Source organism: Anomalospiza imberbis, chromosome 6, assembly GCF_031753505.1.
Source record: "Anomalospiza imberbis isolate Cuckoo-Finch-1a 21T00152 chromosome 6, ASM3175350v1, whole genome shotgun sequence".
Classification (NCBI taxonomy): Eukaryota; Metazoa; Chordata; class Aves; order Passeriformes; family Viduidae; genus Anomalospiza; species Anomalospiza imberbis.
This window is the reverse complement of record NC_089686.1, coordinates 33,458,763-33,485,408: the sequence shown is the minus strand read 5'-3', so window position 1 is coordinate 33,485,408 and position 26,646 is coordinate 33,458,763. Positions and strand designations below refer to the sequence as shown.

General features: G+C 39.6%; 1 protein-coding gene across 22 annotated transcripts in view; it reads right to left on the bottom strand.

Moving 5' to 3' along the window:
* Positions 1-26,646, bottom strand: part of RAD51B (RAD51 paralog B) — a 417,280-nt gene that overhangs the window by 110,648 nt on the left and 279,986 nt on the right. Inside the window, exon 11 of one of the 22 annotated variants that reach the window (XM_068193165.1) lies at positions 18,103-18,147. The exons of 17 other annotated variants lie outside the window; for them this stretch is intronic. In XM_068193165.1, coding sequence (XP_068049266.1) covers positions 18,103-18,147 — 45 coding nt within the window. Of the gene's footprint in view, positions 1-18,102; positions 18,210-19,854; positions 20,116-23,239; positions 23,390-26,646 lie in introns of those variants that run through there. 4 more of the 22 variants (XM_068193174.1, XM_068193178.1, XM_068193169.1 and 1 more) reach the window with 4 other exon arrangements.

Below are 26,646 nucleotides of genomic sequence, written 5' to 3'. Positions count from 1 at the left end.
GCATGAAAGATTCATATGCTGTAAAAATTCAATTTCAGAATAGAAATGCAATTCTACATATATCAGGTTTCAGGTGGTCACTGCATCCATCATAATTTTAGCAAGCCAGCTTTATCACTGCCTTGTTCTCCTCAGAAATATAATGCATATTACCTGCTACACTCCTTTCTAGCATTTCAAAATTTTTTTACAAATAAGCTGCTCACTGATTTTGCTCTTCAAGGATTGCCATAAGTCTACAGTACTTGAGTACTGATGGCATTTCTGTCTGTTTCCAGATTTGCCTTTCACAGTTCTCTGTCTTGGATATTTTCCATTTTTGCAGTTTTCAGATCCATCCATATTTTGCACCTATCTGGGTGTGAAGGCATCCTACATAATAATCTGAGGAGTTCCCTCCTGCTTTTGCTTTATTTCTTTCCAGTCTCCCTGGAATTTCTGAGGCAGCGTTTTTGCGTGGCTGTACACAAAGATACCCTCACCTTTATTCTTCTCCTAACCCTAAAAAAGAGACTGCTTTTACAACCATGTTTCATTTCAGTTGTATCCGTAAAACCCCAAACCCTGAGAAACCAGAATGAACTAGTGTAAATCAAACAGTGCTCTTACCACTTAGACCCGCCCTGCAACCCTTTCCAATCAGGGAATCTAAAATTACCATATTTACAGCATCTGCAGCAGAGCCAAGTACAAAACAAGATGAATAGCTGTGACGCACAAGGCAGAGTGTGGAAGTATGCAGCTGGGCCTGCAAACAATATAGGCACTCGGCACTGAAGTCCATCTAATGCTTTTCACAGAGCAGAGTGACTAAAAGGGGAAGGAGGGGGAGGGAGGAGAAGAGAAATTCCAGGAAGATGAGTGAAAACACAGCAGAAATCCCAGGCTGCTTCACTAATGGGTAATTGAAATGACTCACAAAAGATCTAGTAGGGAATTCAATTAATTAGGGACGTGACTGGGCAGAGAGGAGGAGGGAAAGAAAAGAATGCCGGTGATACAAGAAAATCACTCCTCTCCATTCACTTAGGAAAGGGCCTGGAAGAAAACCTCAAGGAAAGAAAAAGAAAAAGTTTTTCAAGACAGGGTCTCTACCCCTTCTTATACACAGAAAAAGACAAATAAGCACACTGGTATTGCTTGTTCTCCCTCCCCCAGATTCCTAATGAAAAGGAAGAAAAAAGAATAAAATTTGATGTATTAAATACATCAAGGCAACTGGTAAGAAGAAACCCTAAGGATAAGACAGAGGAACGATGCAGAATAGTTTAATTGCAGTGCCGCTAATAGCACCCCCCATTGTCATAACACCACTTCTTATTCCATGTGACAATGAGGGGAGGGAGATAAGAAGCAGCAGGAAGATGAATAAATTAAAAATATGTGGGGATGTTTGAAGGAAAAAATATAATGCAGGAGAGGAAGAGTAGTAGGAACAGATGCATGTAAGAGGACTGGAACTGACGAGCAGGAGAGAAAAATGGAAAAGGAGTGGATGGAGGGAAAGTGAAGGGAAATGGCAAAGGTCACGAGTGAGAGAAGCAGCAGGGGGAAAACCTGAAAAGGAGGAGAAGAGCATATGCAGGAAGGGTCAGGGAAAGAATGATAAGTTTCACAATCAGTCAGCAGGTAGGACTTGCCATGATGGGTACTTGAGAATATCCATGTTGATGCAGAGATCATTTATTGACAATTACTGCTTCTGACCAAGCCTCAGATACTAAATTTACACTAGTGCTAGTTTAGAAATCTTCAAGAATGTGTGTTCTAAACTTTCCAGGCCCACAACTGGTCATTCCTGGTAGTGGAACAACAGGCAGAGATACAATGAGCAGGGGCAAGTGCTCATTCACGGGATGGAAAGTGGGATCTGCAGTCTTTCATAATAAAGTTACCACAGCTTGAAACGTAGCTCTTGTTAATTCTGACTCGGAGCTGTTATTGCCAGGCTGGCTGTTCAATAGCTTTACAAAGGAAACTCAGGGTCATTGTTTACCTTCGTGAATCATGAAGAGAGCTAACAAAAAGTACTTCTTATGCCCTATCGGGTTCAGCACTGAATGCCCTCTGAAGGCTTAGATATGCTCTCACGCTCAAGGATCAAGATACTATCACTGTGAAAGGTTGGCAAAGTCTGCAACATGCTGCATGTTTGGGCAATTAGCTGAGGATTTCTGTTCCCAGGGCTGTCAATCTGACATCTTAGCAAGAAAACATATAAATCAGACCATATACCTCTGCCAGTGAACTGACCATTAACGTCAGCTTCACTATCAAATAACTTTCAGAAAAGCAAAAGATTTTTCATAAGTTTTTTTATTTTCTGTGATAGAGCAAAGATATAACACTGCCCAAGAAAACACTTTTTAGGCAGTTAAGACATACTAAACCAGATGGAAAAATGTACTATTTCGGTAACAAGAACCAGTATGAATGATACTAGTATCTTTATACTACTGTAAATACACTAATGTCTAGACACAGAGATTGCACTACTGCAACTAAATCCAGGCTTTCACAATGTTTTAAGTTACATTAATGCAAAAATGACTATGCAGAAATCCCCAGCTGATTCTGAATTGACCTTCCAACATGACACTAAGGAGTATTATGCTGCTGCAGGAATCATCTTTCAGAAGAGGCATAAAGTGGAAATATTCCAGTGGGCTGGTCTAAAAAAATAAACCCTTGAAATTTTGCAAAGACATTATTCTTGGTGCTCTGGACAAATGTAAACATACTTCAACCAGCTGGGCTGGCATTTTCTATGGAAAAGGACTACAAACTGTGGGCATTCAGTGCCTAGGTGCCTATGCAACAAAGTGGTTGTCATACAAGAATTACCATACAGTTATAAAATGTCAGTAAAGCCAGGCAGCCCCAAAAGCAAATTCAAGCTAGGCAGCCAGAGCACTACTTGACACAGTACTTTTTCCTGCTTCAAAGCTCCATTCTTTCCAATTCTCTAACATGTCTGATGAAACAGAGCACCGTGCTCTGAAGGTCCTCAGTTTCTAACCAGAGCACCTTCAAAATTTATCAGAGTCTTGATTTCACTGCCAATAGAATTTTGTATTTTTACTGAGTCTTCATCAAGTTAAATTCATGAAAACTGCAGGCTTGGTCAACATGTATCTCGAGGTTATCTGTATTCTGTTAAGCCAGGCTGATGCATTTTGTCCAGACCTCCTCTCCTTCTCTTCAAAACACTCAACAGAAAATAAAAAAATCCCCTCTTTTGTACAGAATTAAAATAATTAAAATAAATTCTTTTTATCTCTCAAATTAAGTACCATCTTGTATTTAGTCATTTGACAGCACTAAAGAATGATTTTTCTGTATTCCACAATGTCATCCCTCCTCCCTGAATCTATTCAAAGCCTCTTGTACATATTTAATCACTCCTAGCCAGGCCTAGCTAATGAAATACAGGGCCTTGCCCTGACCTGACCTTGCTATTTCTATTTTGGCTCAGCACATCCTCTGCTAGTTGGGTAAAAAAAAAAAGTTGTTTCTTTCTCTTGGTCTTAAAGGTCCTGTAACTGGCAGGGGGTATGGTCAAGGACACTGCTGAAAACAGAACAAATGACTGTGAACACTGCTTTGCAAATCAAAAATGGACCACAGCAACCTCAGTGCGAAGTTTTTTCCTTCTTTTTCTTTGGTTGGCAAACACTGGTGGGCACTGTTCATCTACTGGGAATAGCTTATGACTAGATAACTCTGTAAGAAAAATGGACTGCTCAAATTGTTTGCAGCAGTCATAAAGCACTGTAATTTGTTTTGGGCACTTACTCCAACTAAAAATGTTGTTCTTCATTTTCCCTATTTTTCCTTCCTATTTGCCAATATGGCAATTAAAATATATTTTCAATTTCTGAGAGTTTGTAAAGAAGTGTGATCCTATTTATGAGCACTTAGGAATCCTGGATGTTAGGTTATCCCTTTGTCACATGATGTTGGTTGCAGGAATTTATCAACATGCTAACAGAAGTCAGAAATGTTTCCAGTGTAAAACAGGGCAACATTTACCTGGTGATCCATTGTGGACTTTTTAAGATGCTGTTTGTTTTCAAGTGGTTTGCAAATTTGTTGACCATTAGTTTTGGTGCTCAGTTTGACACAGTGAGTTGCTGGATGAACCAAAAACCATATTTGAAGTCAGCAAGGGCAAGGGCCATAATTTTATTCTTTGTGAGTACACACTGCCTTATATTGTGGAGCTTTGGATGCTGAATGGGGGTCACAGATGCTATCACAAAACAACCAGTAACAGCATAAGGAACTTTAGGTACTCGGACTGTCAGAAAAATCAGGCTGAGCGGTTCAATTCACCATTGTTCCTCAATTACCTCTCAACTGAAACATGTCAGAGAAAATGGTGCTGAATAGGATGAAGATGCCTTAACTAGCTGCCCCAAACTAATGCCCTACATCCCATGGACTACTGGGAGCCTTAAAAGCTGCCGAAGGACCACGGATGTAGACCACATTTCTAATGGCCAAAGTCAGTTTAACACATCCCTATTAGGCCTTCTGCATTTGCTGGAAAAGACATAAGAGTTAGACTGGCACTTACAAGCCCAGTCTTTTCTCAGCTCAACTAAAAACAAACAGATTCAAGTTGCAATGATGAATTTAAGCAGTAGGACATTAGACATTGCTTGAAGGAAGAAATGAGAAAATCATGTTTGCAATCACTAATGTCAAACAATACAGTTGTGTCATTTTCCTTCTAATACTGTTTATCGGGCTCTTTTTTAGTCTGGTTTTCTACACAGACAACACTTTTCCAGTCACATTCTGTACACCACTAGCTTTTATCCCTATAACTTTTTCAACCAAGTCTGACAAAGGATAGGGGTTCTCAAACATAAGTGAGATTACAGAAAGTCAGTGAAAAGTGATGAACAAGTAGAGAAGAGAGTGACTGTAAATATCCCTGGCTGGCTTATTAAGTTACCCATTATTAGATTCCATGAAATCCACAAAGAGGACTTCTGAGTACCAACAACAGGAAAGACTTGTAGATACAGTCAACCAAGCACAAGGTACAGATCTGTACCAAGCCACATTTCGTTAATTTTTCCTATGCTCATACATTTGCCACAGTTTACACGAAAACCCAGAGTTGCCTATTTCAGAGGAAAAAGTGGAAACATACAGCTTGGTTGGGATTCTGCTATTAGTCTTTTTGATCACTGCAATGCAGCACCTGCAGTTGAGGGTATTCTGTCCTGAAACAAGGAGCTTTACTTCATTGTCCCACATGGTTTGATACTGGAGCCAAATTGCTCTTAACTGTGAATGGCTACCAGAAGACATGGCCTCGTCTCTCTTTCCACGTCCTCCATCTCTCTTGCACCCAGCCTTACCTGATTCCCTCGCACTGGTGCTCATGCACCTGGAATCTGGAAGCAAACAGATTACTTAGCTCCCATAGATGACTCACTGAGGAGTTTGATGAGTACCAGAAGAGATACAGAAATTGGCCTTGGTTTGGACATCTGTGGATGACCAGGAAATGAGAGATCAGCATTACTACAACCTGAAGCCTGGCTATGGTCTTAGGTGGGTGGTCACAGTCAGATATCTGTATCTGGTGGCCCTCACTCAGAATGGTTCCCTTAGGAAGACTCAGCACACAGTGCCACTCTGAGTGAGAAACAAACCTTTGTGAAACTGAAGGCAAGGGCAACGTTCAGCCACTTTTCTTCCCTCTTTAAGCAGGATTCTGACCCACCTTGAGCCCCAGCCCCACTGCAGTTGTACAAAACAGAGCCAAACACTGCTGTGTAGAGCAAGCACATTCATGGTGACTGTGTGTGTCTTTGGTTTCTTTGTGTTACAGTCTTTTGCAGGCGTTTTTTTTGTAATTTTATACTACAGACATCAAGAGCATTGAGGCTCCCTTGCTTATGCTGATCCTGATGTTTGGCAGAGCTGGAGAATGCTACCTTGGGGTGCTCCTTCCCTCGGAGATCTGGCGGGATGTTGCAGTTAAGCCACATCCCCACAGCTTAAACCACAGAATGTAAAAACAGCTGTGAAATCCAACTGTCTGAGCTGCCTTGGTGTTTGGCTGGCCTCTGTGGGGCCAATTTTTTTTTTGACTCAAAGTAAAAATATGATTTAGCATAATTCATGAGACTAGGCAAAAACATTTTTGGGAGGTTTGTTCCAACCTACTTGTAACAAACAAATTTGGGCAACCACCTATACATGCCAGAAAAAATGTTTATCCAGCTTAGCCAAAATTGAGCAAAATAGATTTGTTGGGAGTGTGGCCAAAGCTTTAGGCTTTTTTTAAGGTCCCTTCCTAATTTCAGTTTTCCATTCCCCACCCTCCAGAGTTTCTTAGATGATTCTTTCTCCTCAATGGCTTTTCAGTTTGGGCACTGTCCTTTAATTTTTTCAGCCTTATGGTTCTTTTCTTTCCTTTTGTCTTCTTTTGCATTTGTTTTCTTTCTGTCCTTTCATGGCAACATATTAAAAAACCCTCCTATCTCTAACATTCCTACCTTTTCTTTGCCAAACTATTTTTTTCCCTGGCCAAAGATATATTCTTTGATATCCCTTGATTAAACTTCCAATGTATTAAATGATTGGGAAATAGGAATCTTAACAATTGCCTAAGAGCACTATTCCAAAAAAGAGAAGGAATTTTTTGTTTACATGAGTAAATAATACAGGTCTTTAGATACATATATTTTAATACTCTTGCCAGTTCCTCAGAAATTAGAACAGAGAAGATACACGTAAGGAAACAAGGACTAAAAGAGGACTTTTGAGCAAGATAACTTCAGAAAGAGGGGAAATTAGACAAATTCAATGGCTTATCATGGAAAATTGGAGTCTATGATTTCCAGGCACACCGGTCTTCCTTCTGAAACTACAAACGTCATATATTTCCCATGGAATGAACCTCAAAACTCATATTATTTTTAGCATTAACTGCTTGAACAATTTATAAGATGGCTCACAGTCCCAAAAATCAACAGGAAAATTCTCAGCATTGCAGTTAGAACTGTCTTAAATATTACTTGAATTTTTTTAATTGAAAGTCAGACTGAGTCTCCCACTTTTCAGAGTAAGTACTGCATAGTTTTGTGTGCATTCCCAAGGCTATTCAGACTAACCTACAAAGGCCTGAGTATTTTCTGCTGGATATGTTTCCTAAAAATTGTCTCACTGTCTCCAGAGACTTGAAATCACAGTGGTAACCAGTTATCTTGGGGATGACAAGAAGCAATTCTGCATGGGCAGTTGTTCAAGAGAGCCTCCCCAGTGGATTCTTCTGAGAGTTCTTATCTTCATGTTTTGGTAAGAGCCTCCAACCAGTGAGTGAGTCCTTCAGACTCACTTTTTGGAATATATGAGGACCTGAAATTAGTTAATGCTAAACTTTTCAAGGGCAGGCTTTATAACTTTTTAATTGAAAACATCTCACTAAAAAAAATAATTGCCATGCTGAGGATGCAAAAGACTTAGGATGGATATGACAGGTCTTTCAAGCAACACTGAGTGTTCAAATGATGCTTAAAAAGTCAAACTACAATGCTGCCCAGAAGAAAAGAAACTCTGCTTAGGCAGCCTTTAAGCATACTTCCCAGTCACGTCAGGGCTGGCTCCCAAATACAAACTACATGCACATGCCATGCAAGTAACCTGTCAGTGCTTATGATTACTCACCACAGGCTTAGAAAACACAATGAAAAGCCAAAATACAACTAAAAACTTCATTCTCATGATCAACTGATCAACAGTTCAAGGAAGAAGATGTTGTTTTCATTCTGATTTTTAGGAGTCCCACTGGAATCACTGATAGCATCTTCAGCAACTGCAATGGTATTGTGTTGGACATGCATCCATAGTGGCTCTTGGCAGGTTCAGACAAGAAACAGGAAGACTGATATCACTTTGTTGCTGCATATGTTACTGTGAGATCCAAGTCCTTGCTGGGTCAGAAATCACATGGTGTATTAAGGGCTTAAGATTAATTATGGAGATTTAAACTCCTGTTTTGACCATAAGCCATGAACGGAAATGGGCTACAGGAAAAAAAAAGTTTGATGATTCTGGGCCATGGAGTAATAGAACTTCTTAATCAAGGAAAAAATAATTAATTAATTTCAGCAGTGGACGTGATTTTAGCATCCCTGTCAAGTAAGTCACATCTTTACTTTGTTTCGGAATCTGACAAAAAAGGACAATATTAGGTATTTTATATTAGAGGAGAGTCTTTGCAGGGGTCTGTGTAATTCCATTTGTGTTGATAACTTCTACATTAATAGGCCAGGAATAATCTGTCCCATTAAAGAATGGAATGATATAACTCTCTTAGGTTGGTTAGCAGTCCTTTTTTCCTCTTTCTTATGTAGCCCAGATCTTAATGTAAACTGACTGTCAGTGAGAACTCTGGTGTCCATTACCAATACCTGAAAACTTCAACATATTTTCATCTCTCTATAGCCAATACAAACATTTTTTTCCACTGGGGATAAAAAGTAGTAAATACAAAAGTAATGTCCAAACCAGTTCTCAGCCTTCAGAAAAGTACACAACATGCAGATGACCTCCTATACTCAGGTAATATCTTTTTCTAGTTGCTAGATGAGGAGAGATTTCATATGTAGGGATGTAATTTTAACATCAAATACATTCCAATTCCCTTATCTAATCTAACAAGCCATTTAACAGTTTATCTATCAGAGTGAGTCTTTGAATTAGTTTTGTGCCATGGGAGTAAAAGATGCCTAATATTTAAATAACCATCTTTTTTCACAAAGGTGAACTTGATCGGTAATAAAGATTGTTTCCAATCAATCATCATCAAAAAATCTTTTCCATTTCTTTCTAGATGACTATACAAAACATCACAGTACATAAAATACCTTGGTCTAATCCACTGCCACTTATTTTCCTCTTTTTCATTATTTCTTAAGCTTTATGAAGTACTTTTGTAAATGTTTTGGGCCTAGAGAAGGCATGCTCTTGCTTTTATATGGAAACTGTAAGCACTGTCATTCCTCCACTGCCAGAAGACACACATGCACACAGCTGGCACATTCTTCTTATCACAAAAGTAAAGAAAAAAATGCCAGCTGCAATATTAATAGCAAATATATTCTGGTTCATGTAGGTTACACTCAGGTGAACACTGATAAGTCACGTGTGAGGTTCTCATACATAGCCCTGGCACTGCAACACCAATCCTAAGGTACCTCCAGACTCTCTTGAACATTGCCATACAGCTCAGTCCTGAATGGCTTCTTGCTGACACACTTCTCTCCAGTGAAGATTCATTAGAGTTGGCCATAGTTGGTTTGCTTTTCATAGAAAAATAAATAGATGGGCTTCATCTTCCCTCAGAATCTGATACTTCAGATAGGTTGGTAGGCCAAATTCTGCAGCAATGCTTTCTCCAAATGACAATTTTCAGACATCATTCCTGAATGTTTACAGAGTACATGATGAAAAAATCATGTACATGAAAAAAAACAAGTACATCATGAAAAAAAATAGTTAAGCTGATTCATGTGTCCTTCCAAATGCTTAATGAGGGTTCCAACAATGTATACAAAAATCAAATTAAAGGACCATATTAAAAAAACTGTCTATATCATGCAAATGTGTCCCAGATTCAAGTAGAGAGTTCTATAAGGACCATCTAGGCCGTCTTAGGTCATAACCTGCCTAATTTTTGGCTGATCTGTATTGCATTTGTAATTGGGAAATTGCTGTGGAAGGACCCCTGGTGCCATTTTTCAAGAGCAGACAAATGCAATAATGCTGACGCAAATTCCATGACTTTCCCTTCCAGCAGTTTTAGTACAGCAGTTGTTCACTACTTGCTACACTCAGTGTTTATAGGAAGTCAGTGAATACCTTGAGGAAGCAGATGTCTCACCTACCCACAGCACTCGCTCCAAGCGTGCAGTACTCCTAGCACAGAATCCAGCACTGGGGACTGGCAGGCCATGGCATTCCCAGCAGGGGCCACAGCACACTCGGTCACCGTGTGCCTGGCACAACGCACCCAGAACAAAGCAGCTCAGCAAGAAACTGCTGAGCTTCTGAGAACACTGAGACAATGGTGTGGTATCTTTGCACCGCCACCAAAGCATCAGGTCTTCAGAATACAAAGTGATATGCAATAACACAGTTTAATATAAACAGTAGGGAAGGAAAAACATTGCCAGATATATTAATGAAATGCTAACTTTCCTAGATTGGGAAAATTCATTCATCACTACAAAGGCATTGCTTTGTAGCATGGTTCAACAGCAGAGAAGGATGCCTATAGAATTATTTATAGGTAGTAAGAATTTTATAGCTTCTTTATATTAAAAAAGTAATTTTTTAAACATACCAAGTTCAAGTCTAAAGTGCAACACTATGAATGTCTAATCAGTTTTGCTTTCTTCCTCTTCTCACTTTCAAATTCTGGTCTCCTAGACAACCACACAGCAATAGAAGAAATTTCCAGTAGTTCAGGCCATTTTTGCAATTACTTAAGTTGGTTTAAATTACATTATGATAACATTATCACATATAATAATCAGCTGCAGGGAAAAAGCTTTGGCCTAAATGATCAATACTCTTTCAAAAAGAATCATGGAGACTGCTGCTTTTAAATGTCATCACTGTACAGACCTGTTATAACTTTCTCCTCCCTGGCCTGAGAGGGACTAGATGAGATAAAGGGGCAGGGCACAGCAGAGCTGTGCTGTGAGATCTCGTTCTTCCTCTAGGGTCATTAGGCTGCATCATGTTCTGTAACTCAGTACCTGTGTTCAGAGCTTACAAGGGAAATGCACAAAGCAAGAAACAGCAGTGGGAGCGCAATGCCATGCAACTCTTACAGTACACATTAAAGACTTTAAAGGAAGCAGCTGCCTTTTCACATGCCACCATGAGCCAAAATAAGCTGCCCATCCCAACGTGAGCAACCAAACTCAGGCTCTTTACCTCTGTTCCAGGCCCCTGTAACATGAGCAGTCTATGAGGGGATGGGGCACCACGCTGGATGCTGCACTCAAAATGCCTGTCCTCTCCTTCTGGCACAGAGAGCACCACTGTTCCTTTTTAAAAATCCCCTACTCTTAGCAAGGTTTGTTTTTCTAACTGGTTCCCAGAAATCTCTTGGGCGTTCCAAACCCAGAAAAGTAATTACTGCATTACTTTGGCCACAGACACAATATCAACCTTGTTAGACTTGGCCTGTGGAGAGAGCCAAACACCTGCTGCTGCAACATTTATTTGATAAGCTTCATGGTTCGCTAACATAAACCTGATCCTGCTGACCTGCAAGAGGATGAAAAGGAGTCAAGGGAAAAGGGTGGAGCAGGTAGGCAATCTCACGGCCCTCTGGCCCAGCAGCTTACAGCCCTCTCTCCCAGCAAGCTCCCATTTCTCTTTGCTTTCTTGTTTCCTGGCGAGAGCTTCAGAGAATTGGTTTCCCCCCGCAGTTATGCAGGCAGATGTGGATAGGGCTAGGATTCCCATGCCTTATGACGGATTAACTGACAAGTATGGGATCAATACGGGAATTGTTCTAGCTCTGGCTGCATCTGTAGGCTTCCAAAGCAGAGAGAATAGCTGCACACACTCTCATTGGCATGGTGGTGTGTGCACTGAAAGGCTGGCTTAATACCAAAATCCATTAGTTATCAGCAAGGAGAGAGGGGAAGAAGGGCTGCAAATCAGTCAAATCAGTAGATAAAAGGTTGGGGAGAAAATCTGTTATAGAAATAGAAAATTAATTTTTATTCTTTAAATGACATAGTTTTCTAGTCTAGTATTAAAAAAGAAAAAAAAAAAAGAAATGGGAGTGTTGGGGGGAAATAAATAAGGTTTTATCCCAAACAGAACCATCTCTTCCAGCTGATACTGCCAAGCAATATCTGACCAAAAAATCACATGCCAGGGGACTCAGCAGGAAGAAGAAAATAACCTTCCCGACTATGGTGATCAATATGAGGAAAGAAACTTATTCTTGTCTGCTTCTCAGCCTCATTGGTTTCTAGGCAGAGAAAATACAAAACATCCAATCGAGAACCTGTAAAGGACATTTCCATGTATTTGCTAGTTGTCACTTAAAGGGAAAGGTTTGACCTCAGGACATTACGGTTTCTAGTGTACTTTGATTATCATTCTTTACCTGAATGACACCTCTGTCAGTGTATGTTGGTAGTTTATCTTGGAGATATACAGTGTGATTCACCCTCTTGGGAGAGAGTGGAAAGCAGATGAATCACTGTGGATTACATCAGAGCCAGACCAAACTTTTATATGAAGCTTGGCAAAAATCTGAAGACTAATCCTCTGAATAAATATGAAGTTGTCTACATGACCATCTTCTATCTTATTTCACCTTCTTCCTCTGGCTCAGAACTTCAGGAAATTTATTTCCTGATGATTAAAAAAACCTGCAAAAAATCAAATATTATGCCACAAGATATTTTCTGGATAGATCCAACTCAAATCAAAGCAAAAACCTCAAAAGAAAACTTCTTTTGTGGAACCCCAAGCGCAGTTTTACAGTTATGTGAAATTCAAGTAATGAATGATAAACAAAGTTTCAAAGTTTTGGACTAGCACCAGCATTCTACTTTTGTATTCCCCCTTCACAGGGTGAAGGTACAGGACATACACCATCAAAGTAAAATGCTAACTAGATCCAGAAAACCAGCATGACTGGATTCTCAAAGCTCTACTTAAAACAGTCAACTGTTCTCCAATTTCTGCTTTTATTGACTAGACTGTTTCTCTCTGAACAGTATGAGAAAGATGTTTCAGAACTAGTAATTCAGGAAAATAAACAAATAATCTGACACTATTGGAATGCTTTTGTGGAAAGTGCTGCATGAATGAGGACAGAAAATGTAAGAGAATTTGACCTGCACTAGGAAGTCTATATTGCTTGGAAATATGAGTTTACCAAAGATCTACAAAGTAAGTGCTGCCTAGTATGAAAATCTTGAAAGCAATGTACAATACACCCAATTAATGGAAAATGCACCAGACTGAGCCGTCTTAGTTTTGTTAAAAACTGATGATGACCAAAGCAAATAACTTCATTCTTCCTCCACCATTTTGCTTTAGGCTGTATGCCAGTGTTCCCAACACTCTAAAAGCAAAATGAAAGAGCTCCAAATGCATTGTTCACCCACCAGGCAGAAGTGATAAGGAAGAACTCGTGGCCTGTTCTTCAACAGCTGCTAGAGAAACCAGCAGCAAAACTCCCAAGCTAAGAACAATTTTATTTCTTGCAGCTCTCTAAACAATAATGCCATCTCATTTCAGAAACTATTAAAAAGCATCCCAGGCAAAGTAAGGCAATGACTATAAATACCCTCCAAATGGAATTTCTGTAAACCCCCTGCCATATTACAGGATGCAATGTATATTTTTCTGCATTTTATTCTTAAGTCTGGTTTCAGACTGTGAGCACATGTACACCTTGTATAGCAGCTTCTGTCCATAGCTTCCTCAGATTACCACAGATGCAGAAGCTCCCCAAAGACTATCTGTTTCATGGTAAAATACTGGTAAGACTTTTACATTACTAGGAATAGTTTTAAGGAAAATTGAACAGTTAGACAGCAGCCAGGGTGAACTACTCCTGGTTATCTGAGAAGTGGAATGCAAGGAGCTTGACCTGACACATCAGCAGAGTTCTCTGAAACCACACTAAGTTTGGAGCACAGCAGGGCAAACAAGAAACAACAACAGCCACACAGGTCACACAGAGCATCCCCAAGAAAGCCCTTGCTTTCTTGCTCTGTGCTTACAATGAACACTGCGGCCAAAAGGAATCAAAATCATACAGCTACTTCTTAAAATAAACCTTCCCAGTGGGCCCTTCTTCCTGTCCTCTAGCAGCCACCAGAGCAGAGGAGTGAAACTTTGTCTGAGTCACGTAAGTGCACGTGTGCTGGTCTGCACAAGAGCTCTGAGCTCTGGGTGCCTCGGCACGTGTGGCTGCCCATGCGCTTGTGCAGCTACAGGACCATGAGAAGAACATGAAAGCAGGATGTGTCACTCTCTCCATTTTCTTCCTCTTTGCAGAGAACTTTATGTAGTTGAAAACGGAAAAAAAACCTGAGATCTTTCCTCTCCACAGGTAAAATGTGAGCAAACATTGCAGGCCCTTAACAGTGCACAGGTGACTAGAGCTCAGACAGGTAATAACACATCACTTCTGCTGTGCCAGATCCCTGGGAACCTCCAGGATCAACACCTTACCAACTCCACCATTTTGTATGACAGCAAAGGATCAAATTGGACAGAGTCAGAGTAGCATATCAAGATAAAACTTTTTTCATGCTAACTGAATATTCTGCTCTCAATTTTTTTCTCTCTTTTTCAAAAGTGCATTTCTGGCTTTATGGTTGAGATGACAACTTTTATGTTAGGAACCAAGAGTAGCTCAAGTCTGCAGACACACTAAAATAGGTTTCGCACAATTATGTCATAGCATGACGCCTTGAAATGACTGAACCCCATCCTTCTCATAAGTTTTTTGTTTGAACTATCTTGTTCCTTTGTGTTGGAATCAATGACAGAAAAAGACTATGGCTTTTTGTTATGTCTTAGGTTAAAGCTGTTGAAACTGGTCACTCTAGCACTGCATTTCCTTTCAAGCTAAATAAAGCTACAATTAACTACTGCTTTGTTTAGTAATTGCTAAAAACAAAAGACTACAAAAAGACACAGGTTGTGCAGGGTCTGGCTCTCACAAGACAAAGGGAATAATGGGAACAGATGCCACAAATGTGGAGATTAGGGCAATGAGAAATGCAGCTCTGCTTCTAAATGTGTTGGGGATGAATATGGTATCTTTGTTGACAGAAGAAGCATATCTTCGCATTGAAGCTTATTGTAAGCCAATGTAACACACACAATTTTTTCTATATCAAACTACTATAATTATTTCTTTGGTAATTTGCTAGCTGTGGAATAGTAAAAGTATAAAACTGTTTATTTTACTTTTGGTTTTATTGGGGGGTATGTAAAGAATACCAAAAACAGGTTTCTTCTTAGAAAATTAATCCAAAGCCATCTGAAATTAAGTTTACTCTCTCAGAATTCTACTAGGTTACTTTGAGTCTTAAAATAAATCTCTGGCCAAGTCCTAGATGGCTAATTACTTCCAGTTATTTCTGAAGAAATTTTTAACTATTCTGTTGGAGTCATCCATATTTAACAGGTTTAGGTGAGGGGAGAAAGTGATCTGTCTGAGCATCAGACAAATAACAGACTTACTGACAGAATAAACACAGAGGAACAAAACAAAGTGACCAAAAAAGACAGCAAATCAAGCAGCATTTGAGGAAGGCCAAGGGAAAAAGTGAAACACCTTACAGTATCCAAAAGCCTTTGGGTCACTTTATTTCAGCTACACCATGCCTTAAGTTTTGGAAAGAAGAAATATAAAGAAGATTTCCAGTACATCAGCTCAAACTTGATTTACCCTTAGAAAACCCAGTCTAATTCCTGAAAGCTTTGCAGCAGCTCTGGCCTGTTTTCAGAGCACTGTGGCACACAGGAGGTGAACTGGGTGCTGATGGGAGAGGTACAGCATGGAAAGACCACATCCTGCTCAACCTAGTCTCTGGATGACCTGTTATAAATGTGAGAAATTATTTGTCAAGCAAAGTAGAAGGGATTGTCTCTGTATTTAAACCTTTGCTGGAACTGACTCATAAAGCAGGAAAGCCATGAAAATGCAAAATTCACTTTGGAAAAACATGCCCAGATAAGATATATAAGGCTTCCTGGAGAACTACACAGTAATGGGATCATAGGTATACAGAATGAAACACTGCAGAAATTGAGTGTCCTTCACATATTGCTGAACATTTCAGCATCTCTGTAAATTAGAAGATTGAAAACAGGACATGGTGAAATTCTTTTGTCCATTATTACACAAAACCAGCAAGAATTAGCAGTTGAAGCCAGATATCCCCAGATCGCAATCTTAAAACTGTATTTGCTTTGATGTTACTCATTCCTAGGACACATTAATAGAGCAGTGAACAACTGCTGCTGATTGTTGTGGCTTATTAGGCAATGATAGATTTGGGCCATGCTTTTACTCATTTCCCATAAAAAATATTTGCACATGGGACTGAAGCACTGGGAAGCCATACATGCATAGCTATTGTCTCAAGTTAACCCTTCCTTCCAAGGCCCAGACTCACTCCCTCCATCTCAGTCCCTTCATTAATCTCCCCATTTGCCTTCTAGTTTTGTTTAGATTACAAGTTATTGTCACTAAATACATGAAAACTGTAACCAAAGACAGTCTGGGCCTAACATAATTAATCAAGTAATTTCCAGCTAATGATTTACTGTTTGCATCACTTCTCCACCCACTGTCTGGCTTTTTTAGGGCAAAGACATAACTTCTTGCATGTTGCTAGAGGACTACACACAGTAATGGGACTAAGAATGACATTTAAAAAAGATTTAATGTCAAAGGGGATGAATAGAATCAATGAGTATTTTCCCTTTAGCAGAGAACAGTACATTGCTACTTCGGTGGCAGAGCCTCCTATGACCAGAAGAAGCTCAGAACTGGCTTCTGTGAGTGCCATGCCAGTGGAAGCACTTCTGGCTTGACTTGTTTTGGCCCATGTGTCTGCTATTCTGATTTTCAATGAGACAATTCACTGTCTGTTTCTGGGGACAGAATGAATGGAGACGTTAGATCAATTATCTGAGAGTCTTCAGGATACACTCTGACAGATGATGAAAGGACTCTAATATGTAATTGAAATACCCTGTACCAAAATACTCACATTAAACCTTGGCTGATTACACACAGGTCTGAGCTATCTCGGACCTTCAGAACAGGAACTGAGTTGTTTATCAGTGAAAGCCAAACTTCTAAAAAGCTGGCTGCCCACTACAGAGCCTTTGTGTTGGGTAAATTAGCTTCAGGAAGAGAATCAAAATGAATTAAAACCACATGGAGATCCTCTCCCTTTACCCCCCTTTTCCCCTTTCCTCTTGCTATATGAATCCCCTCACCAGGAGACAGAGGCCAGTTCAGTATAATTTAGTCCAGTGTTTTTGTTTCCTAAAGTCTCAGTCTTGGGCTGAGTCCATTAATAGGCTGCAGCTGATTTTAATCTAGATGAACTCAAGACTTCTCTCTTCTTTGGTTTTAAAAAGATTACAAATTGTGTGTTATATAAATAGAGGGAACGGGGAAAAAAGAATCAGAATAAGTAAAAAAATCTGCTCTCCATTAGCTGACCTGCTGAACAAGACTGTGATTCAAATAAAGATGAGAAATGAGAGATGTGGGGAGAAAAAATACACAACTAAAAGCTCTAGTGATACTGCACCCAGACACAGTGGTAAGAGGAGATGCAGTAATGTCTGATAGCTACCATTACCATTGTAACAGCACAGAAGAGATATTAATGGGATTCCAAAAGCAACAAACCAGATGCCTCAAAGACTGTTCTGATAGTTTGCAGCAACCCCTCCCCGTTAAACATAAAATCACTTTGATTAGCAATTATGACCTCTTTGTATCTCAGGTGTCTCTGCTAGCTAGGGTGGAATAAGTTGGTCTCAGACCAGCTCCCTGTAGGTACTTCAGAGTGTGAAAGAATGCTGTGATACTCACATGGACTGATTAAAGTGGGATTTCTAAACAGAGATGCTGACACTAGAGAGAGCTGTCTCATATCGGTGCTGACATCATTTTGGGTGGGAAGAGGCTGGGCTTTTTTTTTTTTTTCTTTATGCCAGCTTGAATTCTCTGTCTGCCTAATGCCACTCTGGAACTCTATACACTGATTTCTATTTTCACACTAATACCACTCTGAACTCTACACACTAGATGGCTCAAGACTGCATGAATCCATGATTTTTAAAAATAATTGCTATAGGCTACAAATATGACATTCATTTTTATTGATGCTCAATCTCAGTGCTAATGTGTTCAAAGTTTCCATTTAGAAGACTCTCATGAACAGCTCAAAGACAACTGCTCCATTTAAAAATGGCCACTGCAGCTGAGCAGCAAAGCCAAACATGAAGGCACAATGAACAGCACCAGAGTAGAATGTAACTACTCACAGTACCCTACAGACAGGAGGCTCCTGGTGGAGAGCAACAGGATGGCTGCCATTTGGAAAAACAAGTTACAGAATTCTCTGTAACAGACTTCTGTTATTTAACTCCAGCTGAAAAATATAGATAAAAAAACTGCATTCAATCCATAAGAAAAACAAAACGTTTTTTATAGCCTATGAGCAAGATGTTAAGTGAGCCATACTCACAAAAGAAAGGTCCCAAAGAAGCTGGAGTCTCAATGTTATTATGATAACTTAAAAATCTCAAAATAACATTTGATTCCACAGATTCCATTTCAGAAGTCCAGAAATGTTTTTCTCTGCTGGTTAATGATCTCATTTTAGGTATTGCACACATCTGTTTAATACAAAGAGAGTTTATACCTGTATAAAGTAAAAATTACAACATTGTCATAAGAAGGAAACAAAATAGAAGTAGTAAAAGTGCTAGTAAATCAATAATAAATAGTAGATATGCAGAGAAACAGATGTCTAGATGACATCAGTAAGAGAAATCACATGGTTCTATCAGATTTACCTGAATACAACCCCTCCTAATAAGTGTCAATTGCAATGATAAACGTGCCTGGATTAAAACCAGTAATTTTTCATTCCTTGCTAATGGGGCAAATGTAACTTGGAAGGGCTCTGTATGCAATCACTGGAGGTTTTATTTGTATAACTTTTCTGGAGGTTGACTATGACTATATTTGATTGCATGTGGGTGGCTGTGGGACAGGCAGACAGCTGGGTGAAAAACTATGACAAAAGAAATCTTGTCCCATTTCCTGCCTGTGCTTCATTCACTAATGAGCACTGCTCTGGGTCATTCTCAAGATTTCTTCATCTGTTGTTGTCTCGTCTGCAAAAGGGGCACCCTGGCAGTGGAGCTGTTGTCAGCTTGTCTTGAGAGTTTATTCTGCTCCCTCTCACCCTTGCAGCTGTGTGGGATTTTAAGTGCCTGGCTGTAAACAACTCCATATTTCGTGCTTCTTTTTGGATGACTTGAAGGCCGGTCTAAGGCCAGATGTGTTTGCTGGTGTAATCTGTTTCTCATTTCTTCTGATAAATGCATATCTCAAAGGCTAATAATAAAGTGAAATCAGGATTTTTCTGCTGTCTTCTTCAGTTTGATTTCTATTGGAAAGTAAATGTTAACAAAATATAGCTAAGTCCTCAGTCTCTCTTTTCTGCCTGGAGTACTTGAAATGTTCACTGAACACATCCCTACAAATAAACAACCAGGCTGGTGAATCTGGTGCTATTAGATTCCTGCTGTAGCAACCAATATCCTTCTTGCTAGCTTGTGGAAACAAAATCATTTTGCTTCTTTAAAAAAGTTTTTCACTAACACTGTGTTATCTATTCTTGTTTCTTTTGTCAGAACCATTCACTTGATTTCTTCCTGGTAACAGGCTTACTCTTTTTAACAGGATTCTTTTATAAAAGGCTTCTACCTGTGCACAGGCAGGATTAAGCCTTCTCCTACAGCAAACTGTTCTGTTATCAAGTATAGTCCATTGGTGAGAAAATTCATTAGAGGAAGAACGTAAGGACTGCTCCTCTCTCCTCATGTCCAGGGTTCAGTAAGTCTCTATCTAAGGAAAAGGAAGAAATCACACCAAATTTGATTGTATCAAAGTGTTGTCTTTTGATTTGTGTTGTAAAATGGTATTGTATTAGCCTTCCCCTTCAAAACAGGTATAAAGGTGAGGCAGGTGAAGGGGAATGCTACAAAAGCTTAGCCTACCCCCTTCCACTAATGACCTGCAAGATGTGTGCTGCTGCAGTGCAACACAGAACTCTGCTGCCCGTGATTCTCCTCTTATTTCCAGTTAGATCATGGCCTTATCCAGTGCCACCCTTCATATCTATTATAATGGAACCCTTATCCTTAATTAAAACCACTGCTTAAGTCTGTCAAAGATACTGCTCCAACAAAAAGCAATTCCATCAGGCACGGCTTTGTAGAAGGCTTCCAATCCTCTTGTTGCTGCTACATGGTTTTTTACATCCTCTGCAAGTTTAAATTATTATAGATAGATATGGATGGTCATAAAAACAGCTTATATAAAGAAAGTCATAGGGTTGTCCTTTACCCAAGAAGCCTTCCAGATAAATCCTCTAGGTTCATCCCAAAGGAGATTTTGCCAGGCCCTCTAGCCCTAAGAGGGAGAGGAAACCCTTTCCATAGTGCTAGGCAGTTCTAATTATGGATGCACCAAACCAGCACCTACTTTTATTGAAGATAATTGTTCCCAGACAGTACTCAGAAGCTCATCTATTGTCTTCAACCACACTAATGAAGGTTAGTTGCTCACTCAGCCTTACTAGTTCTGTTCAGAAAAGGAGGCACCAAAAACCTAAGTAAATTTTATTTTTTCCATGCCTCTTCAGATTTATTTTAACACCCAAGTACAAAAACTGTAACTGTATACATAAGCCACCATGACTGGCCTAACTGAAGACAACTGTTTAAACTGGCAAAGACACAATTTATTCTATTAGAACCACTCATGATGATATGTGAGAAGGAAAGAAGTCCTTTTAGCTTTTAAGAAACAAATATTTTCTAGGGATAGTAATTAGGAAAACAAACACAAAACATTTGTATTTGTAAACTGAGTATACTTGCTTGACTAAAATGTGCTAAATCTAATCTTGGAATTTTTTTCTTCAAAGAACCTCCACACTTGGAGATGCTAGTAACATAAAAAAAAAATAAGTACAGGCAGAGTCATTCCCCCATTAGCCCATCTGGATTTTCAGCATTTTACTGAGCTTTTGTATCTATTATGTGAAATAAAAACCAACCTGTTTTCAGAAGGCTACTTTGGTGAGTGGTCTGAATTAATTTTATTTCTTAATTTAATTTTTCAGGACATTCAGAGGTTTTTTTTCCATTTTCTGTGTTGAACTTAGTGGGTTTTCAGACCAACAATGCCAACAATGCAATATGGTATTTATTTCTTCCTGTATCTAGCATGGTTTAACATACAAACCGATCATACCTCAGATATCTAATTTGAGCCTGGCCCTAATTCTCCTGCCTTTAATGGTATACAGTTGACTTACTATGACACCTTAAAGAAAGTTTCTTACACTTGACCTCTCAGTAGTTTCACAGGATTCTCCCTATTCTTTTTGCATTCTTACCAAATGCTTTCACTATGACAAATCACCAAGCCCTCAGATCACTTGCATTAAACAAAACAAGGCAATTTTATCTAAGTAATGTTCTTTGTCTACAGTAATGTTGGTAGAACTTTCACAAAACATACTGTTGTGAGAAGAATCAGATTATGGAAACAGACTCTAACAGAAATGTGTGGAAGTGTCATTTTGTACATCATGCACCATGGTAACCTTGAATTAACAGGAAATCAATGCAGGGATGCAGCTTGAATGGGAGATAAAGCTGATATTTATTTGTGGGCTGCTTTTATTGTCTGTCCAGAAATTCCAAGACATTATATACAAGGAATGAACTCTGTATATCAGAATCAAAATATACACCTACATTTTTCAAACAACCCAACACCATAGCATTGCCTCTAATGGGATGCAAATCTGTTTCTCCGGTGTCTCTTGGTATGCAGAGGTAGTACGTTGACTAGACACACACAGAGCAAGCTAATCAGAATTTCATGATTGCAGGGGTACCTTTAAATTGTAACCTGAGGTTAGCTGATGACAAAGTCATTGCCTGAGTCATCTGAAAATCTGAAACAATGAGCATGGTAAACTTTATCACTGATCTGACAGTGTGTCATCCTCATGGCCTGAAAGATGGGGAGAGGGACAACAGGAATTCTGCCACTTCAGCAGACAAATATATGGGCGGAGCAGGAACAGAAAAGTACAGTAAACCTGACTCAGTCGCTAGCAGATACATTCAGCAACATGACTGAACTTTACACTGAGGACACTGGGTGCCTGTCACATTCAATAAGGAAATGGCATCTCTTACTGCTCCAAGGGTGAGCAACAATGCAGAGGAAGAATCAAATGGCAGAGAAGCAGCAAAGGGTTTAAAACCAGGTTTTAAAAACCTCACATTACCTATATAAATACTAGCACTGCCATACCTGATTTGGGACTGTCATGAAAGGGAAGCCTAGAGAAACAGAGTGTCCGCCCTTAACCTCCTGAACTATCAATTCTTCTCATCTAATACTGCAGAAAGGTTATGTTGTAGTGCCCTGTGCTTCCTCACATTTAAAGTTAGGGTAGCCAAGGGCAACAAAGACTCCTTCCTCTCCAGCCTGATAGCAGAGCTCTTCCTTCCTTTTGTTCACATGAAGAACAAACACTGAGTTGAACAATAACAGTGGATGCTTCATTATGATGCTCTCTTGGGCACCCAGCCCTGGTTAGCATTATCTTACCCCTTGGTTTTGTTTTAAAGGAAACTGTGAATGGTCTTTGCAATTGCTGGTGTTTCAAGATCAACATTACCTCCACTTCCTCTGTTTTCAAGTTTCCTTATTTTACCAACAATATGTGGCACTTTGAAAAAAAAAAAAAAATACACCAAACGAACTGAGAAAGCTTCCAGTCTGAGGCAAGCAGTAATAGAGGGCCAGTTAAATAAGCTTTCCCTGTAAATTAATGCCACACTTGGCTGCAGCCCTCAGTGGGCCAGCTCTCTTACCTCTCCTGCCAGAAGAGGCCCCGAATTTGCACATTCAGTTTGTGTATTAAGTTTTCCTGTACCCTTAAGTGACAGAGCAGTATATGGTGTCCTTCCTGAGACCAGGCAGCTGGGACCAGCTTGAGGGACACACTACTCCCTTTGCGCTCAGATGCAACAGTGGAATTGAGTTCATTCTACACCAGAGTAATCAGGGCTTGCTCTGACTTTTATTCATTACTTACAAACCTTTCCGAGGGCACAACAAGTCTTCCAAATGAAAATCAAACTGTGACTCAGGTGGCTGCCCATCCTTGCTGCTGCTACCTTGTACTGCTAGCCAAATTGGCCCACTTGGGCTACAGGTCAGTTGTGTGACCACTCATTCCCCACATCAGCCTAACACACATTTGGAAGAAAAAGGGGAAGAAAACCTGTTTCTCAAGGAAAAGAAAGTATTCTGGATGGATAAAAGTTACCTCTGCTGAACTCTAAAAAAGTCCTATCCAGTGTTACTCATCTGGAAGGACTGCCGTGGTGAAGCAAGGCAACAGAATTGTAGGGGAAGGCTGGCTGAAAGGCAAAGAAGAAACAACATACCTTTGAGCTCTGGTGTGCTCTGTGTGAGGCCCTGCCTCTGTATCCAACATGAAGGTGGCTAGGATCACATAACAGAACTATCAAAGTTATGCTTTCACCATCCTGATTTAGTGCTTTTGGCTTTTACTACCACATTCAAATACATTGACTTGATTTTCAAAGGTAATGAGCACCTACAGGTCCCACTGCCTTTGGTGACAGCTGCAGCTCTAAAAATCAGTTTAAGATAGTTTGCATATCGAGAAGAACTGAAGGAATATAAAAGGACTATTGTGTAGATATGAAGAGTTTAAACACTGCTGATTGGTGGTCTACGAGTCCCTTCCCTTTTCAAATGAATTTCACTTCATGTTTTGTTTGGTTTTCCTGTTGATGCATCCTGCACCCTCCAGTGCTAAGCTGGTGGGATCCCACATACTTTTCCTGGCACGTGGTGTTTAAAATAAGAGACCTCAGCAATCGGATATCCTCAGCATTTCCAGCTATTGAACACAATCATGAGTGCTGTGATCCAATTTCAGAGCAGAAGAGGAAAGATATAGAGTAATATTCTCCCTGTGCTGGTATGGGGCAGACAAAAGAAAACTAAGCAAACAGGATGTTCTGCTCCTCTGTGGACTTCAGCAAATGCCACAGCAGACAGGATATGGTCTAGCTCACAGCTAGGACTCACAGCTGCAATGTATGTGCCTGGCTGCCCAATATCTTGTTTTGGGTATTCACTCACAGCTCAAATATACCATGAAGAAAAGTAAAAGATGTGGTGTGCAGTTCCCACCTGTCATGTCTCAAGACTGCAGTCCTTCATCAAGCATATGCAGCCTGAAGGAGGAATGTGATATTTATATATGCTACTAAGAAAGAATCTCATCCCATCCCTAGATTCACTCACAACATCTTCAACAGTGCAAAACTTGGTGTTCACAGCTTTAGATTTCAGCCTGCTTATTCTAAGTCTATGCACCGAATAGTAAGGCATATCTCAGCTGAGGTCTCCACAACAGCACACAGCACTCAGTTCAGACTATTCAGACTCTAATATTCCCCAGCATTTTCTAGAAGCGTCACTCCCCACATCTCAGCTGCGGCTTCTAGGAAGTGCACCTTCACAGAGCTTTGGATTGTATAGGAGAATGCTTCTGTAGTTGAAGAACTAGGAAGTTTAAATGAAAATGAGATTCAGTGAACAATACAGCAAAATCTTTTCAATAACATTTTTTGTTGAACTGTTAACTGTAGCATCATTTGCCTTTGCTTCCTCTTCACCTCTGCAGGCTTCTGCTGCCTTGCCTCTGTGCTGAGCCCTAAGGCAAACCCTCTAGGGTTATTCAGGTGGCAAATCAAGGGACAGCCTGGGCTGGTACACCACACTCTAGCAAACTGCTGACTAACCTCCTTGCTGCTCTTATATCTAAAATGCTTCTTTAACTCAATCTGGCCCTGAAATTTAATCTCAAAAGTTTTTCAAGGATCTTCACAGAACTGAATGACAAAGGACCAGGTCTGGTTTCCTTAGAACACTGAGAAGCAGTGCTAAAGTTCAAAGGAACATTGCAGAAGATACTTTACGGTAACAGCCCAACATTATGAATTTTAGGGAATGACTGCAATGAGAAAAAGCATTTGAAGTAAACCACTGTTTACTGAGAGGGTTTATCACATGTGCCTGTTTCTAAGAAAGTGCTATATATTCCTATTCCATCTTATCAAGATAGATTTAAGATTATATGAGAAGATAATTTAAATCTGTGACAGAGCAAGTCAACACATCAGATGCAGAGATAAATGAGGTAGTTCAGGGTATGTTAATTCTTGAAACATAGAGAAAGTGTCAAAGAAAAACAGCACTGGGGTCAAAGCAGTGGAAGCCCTATTTGTAAAGTGTTATCCCTGTGCTAGTAAGCCTCTCCTCAGGCAAAGTTTTCTAGTTTCAATGAAGTGCTATCCAAGTGTGCTTGCCTTCACAGAATTGCACTCTGGAGACTTCCAGAGTTTAGACTGTACATAACTCTTGGATCTCCTCAGCAGAGGGAACAATGAAGTGTCCAGCATTTCTCTTTGGAAAACAGGCTGTACACTTAGGGATTTTACAAGATTTTAGTAATACATAAATTCCTATAGCTAAAGAAAAGTTGCATGTATTACCAAGGGTAAGTAATTCGGGTCACAGTCCTCTATTGCTAACTATATTTTCACAAGATCAAATTACATCAGTGATGGCTTCATCAAACATGTTAGAGGTGAAACCAGTACAGACATAACCTCTGAGGATAGCAAAAGAAACTTAGTTGTGCCTATGTGAGAAATGAAAAAAATCACCGAGACTTAACTGTCTTTTACCTTCATAAGCTGCACACAAAAGCATGAGACTTTACTCTGGTTGAAAGACATGTTTTTGAACAGACATTTATTTAGCTTCCTAGTTATGAATGTGTTCACTTAAGAACATTAAGTCCATTTTAGGTATATTTGACCTTATTTTACAAATCTGTAGTTTGAAAGATGTGACATCTACATTAAATCCAGGCAATTACTAGTAAAGTCTTAGTCTTCCATGATAATGTTCAGTTCCCAGAACAATATATTGTCACAAACCACAGACACTACCTCTAATCAACAGACAATTACACTCCTTATGTTAAAAGCCTTTTGGAAAAAAGGCCATTTGCTTTAGCACTATGCTGAAAAGCCAGGGGAGCAGCCCACTTTGATCAGGAATTCATTACAGAGAGCCTGGTAAGGAGAAGATTTCTCTGAAGTGAGATCATTTTGTCCCAGGAAGCCTATGCCAGCCCTGAAAAGAGGAGAACAGACTTACACTCTTCAGCTCATTGTTTTAACGACACTGGATTAAAAGAAATTAGTTTTGATTTGCACTTGTATAAATGAGAACAGATTTGGCACACTGCTTACACTAAAACTTTTCTTTGTATTACATTTAGTAGAACTTCACACAAATTAAATGCTGGCACTTCAGTTGCAATCTAGTAAAGCATTTAGGAACATGTTTGGCTTTAAGTGCAAGACAGCAGTACTGTATCTTCAGTATCTTTACATATATCTTTAAAATTAAGCAGGTAATTAAAAACATTCTGCTAAACTAGATTTATCCAGCATCATATCCTCACACAAGTTAAGCTCACAGGAACAAGCATGGCCAGAAACTTTATCAATCTACTGCCTATCTACTATGCCACTATGTGAAAGGTCATGTTTGCAGAGAGAAACATTTAATTTTATTGAAATTATAGTTTGTTTGGTTTCTACTGGATCTAAACCCAAGATGCCTCCAGTCTTCCTTCACCATTAAAATGT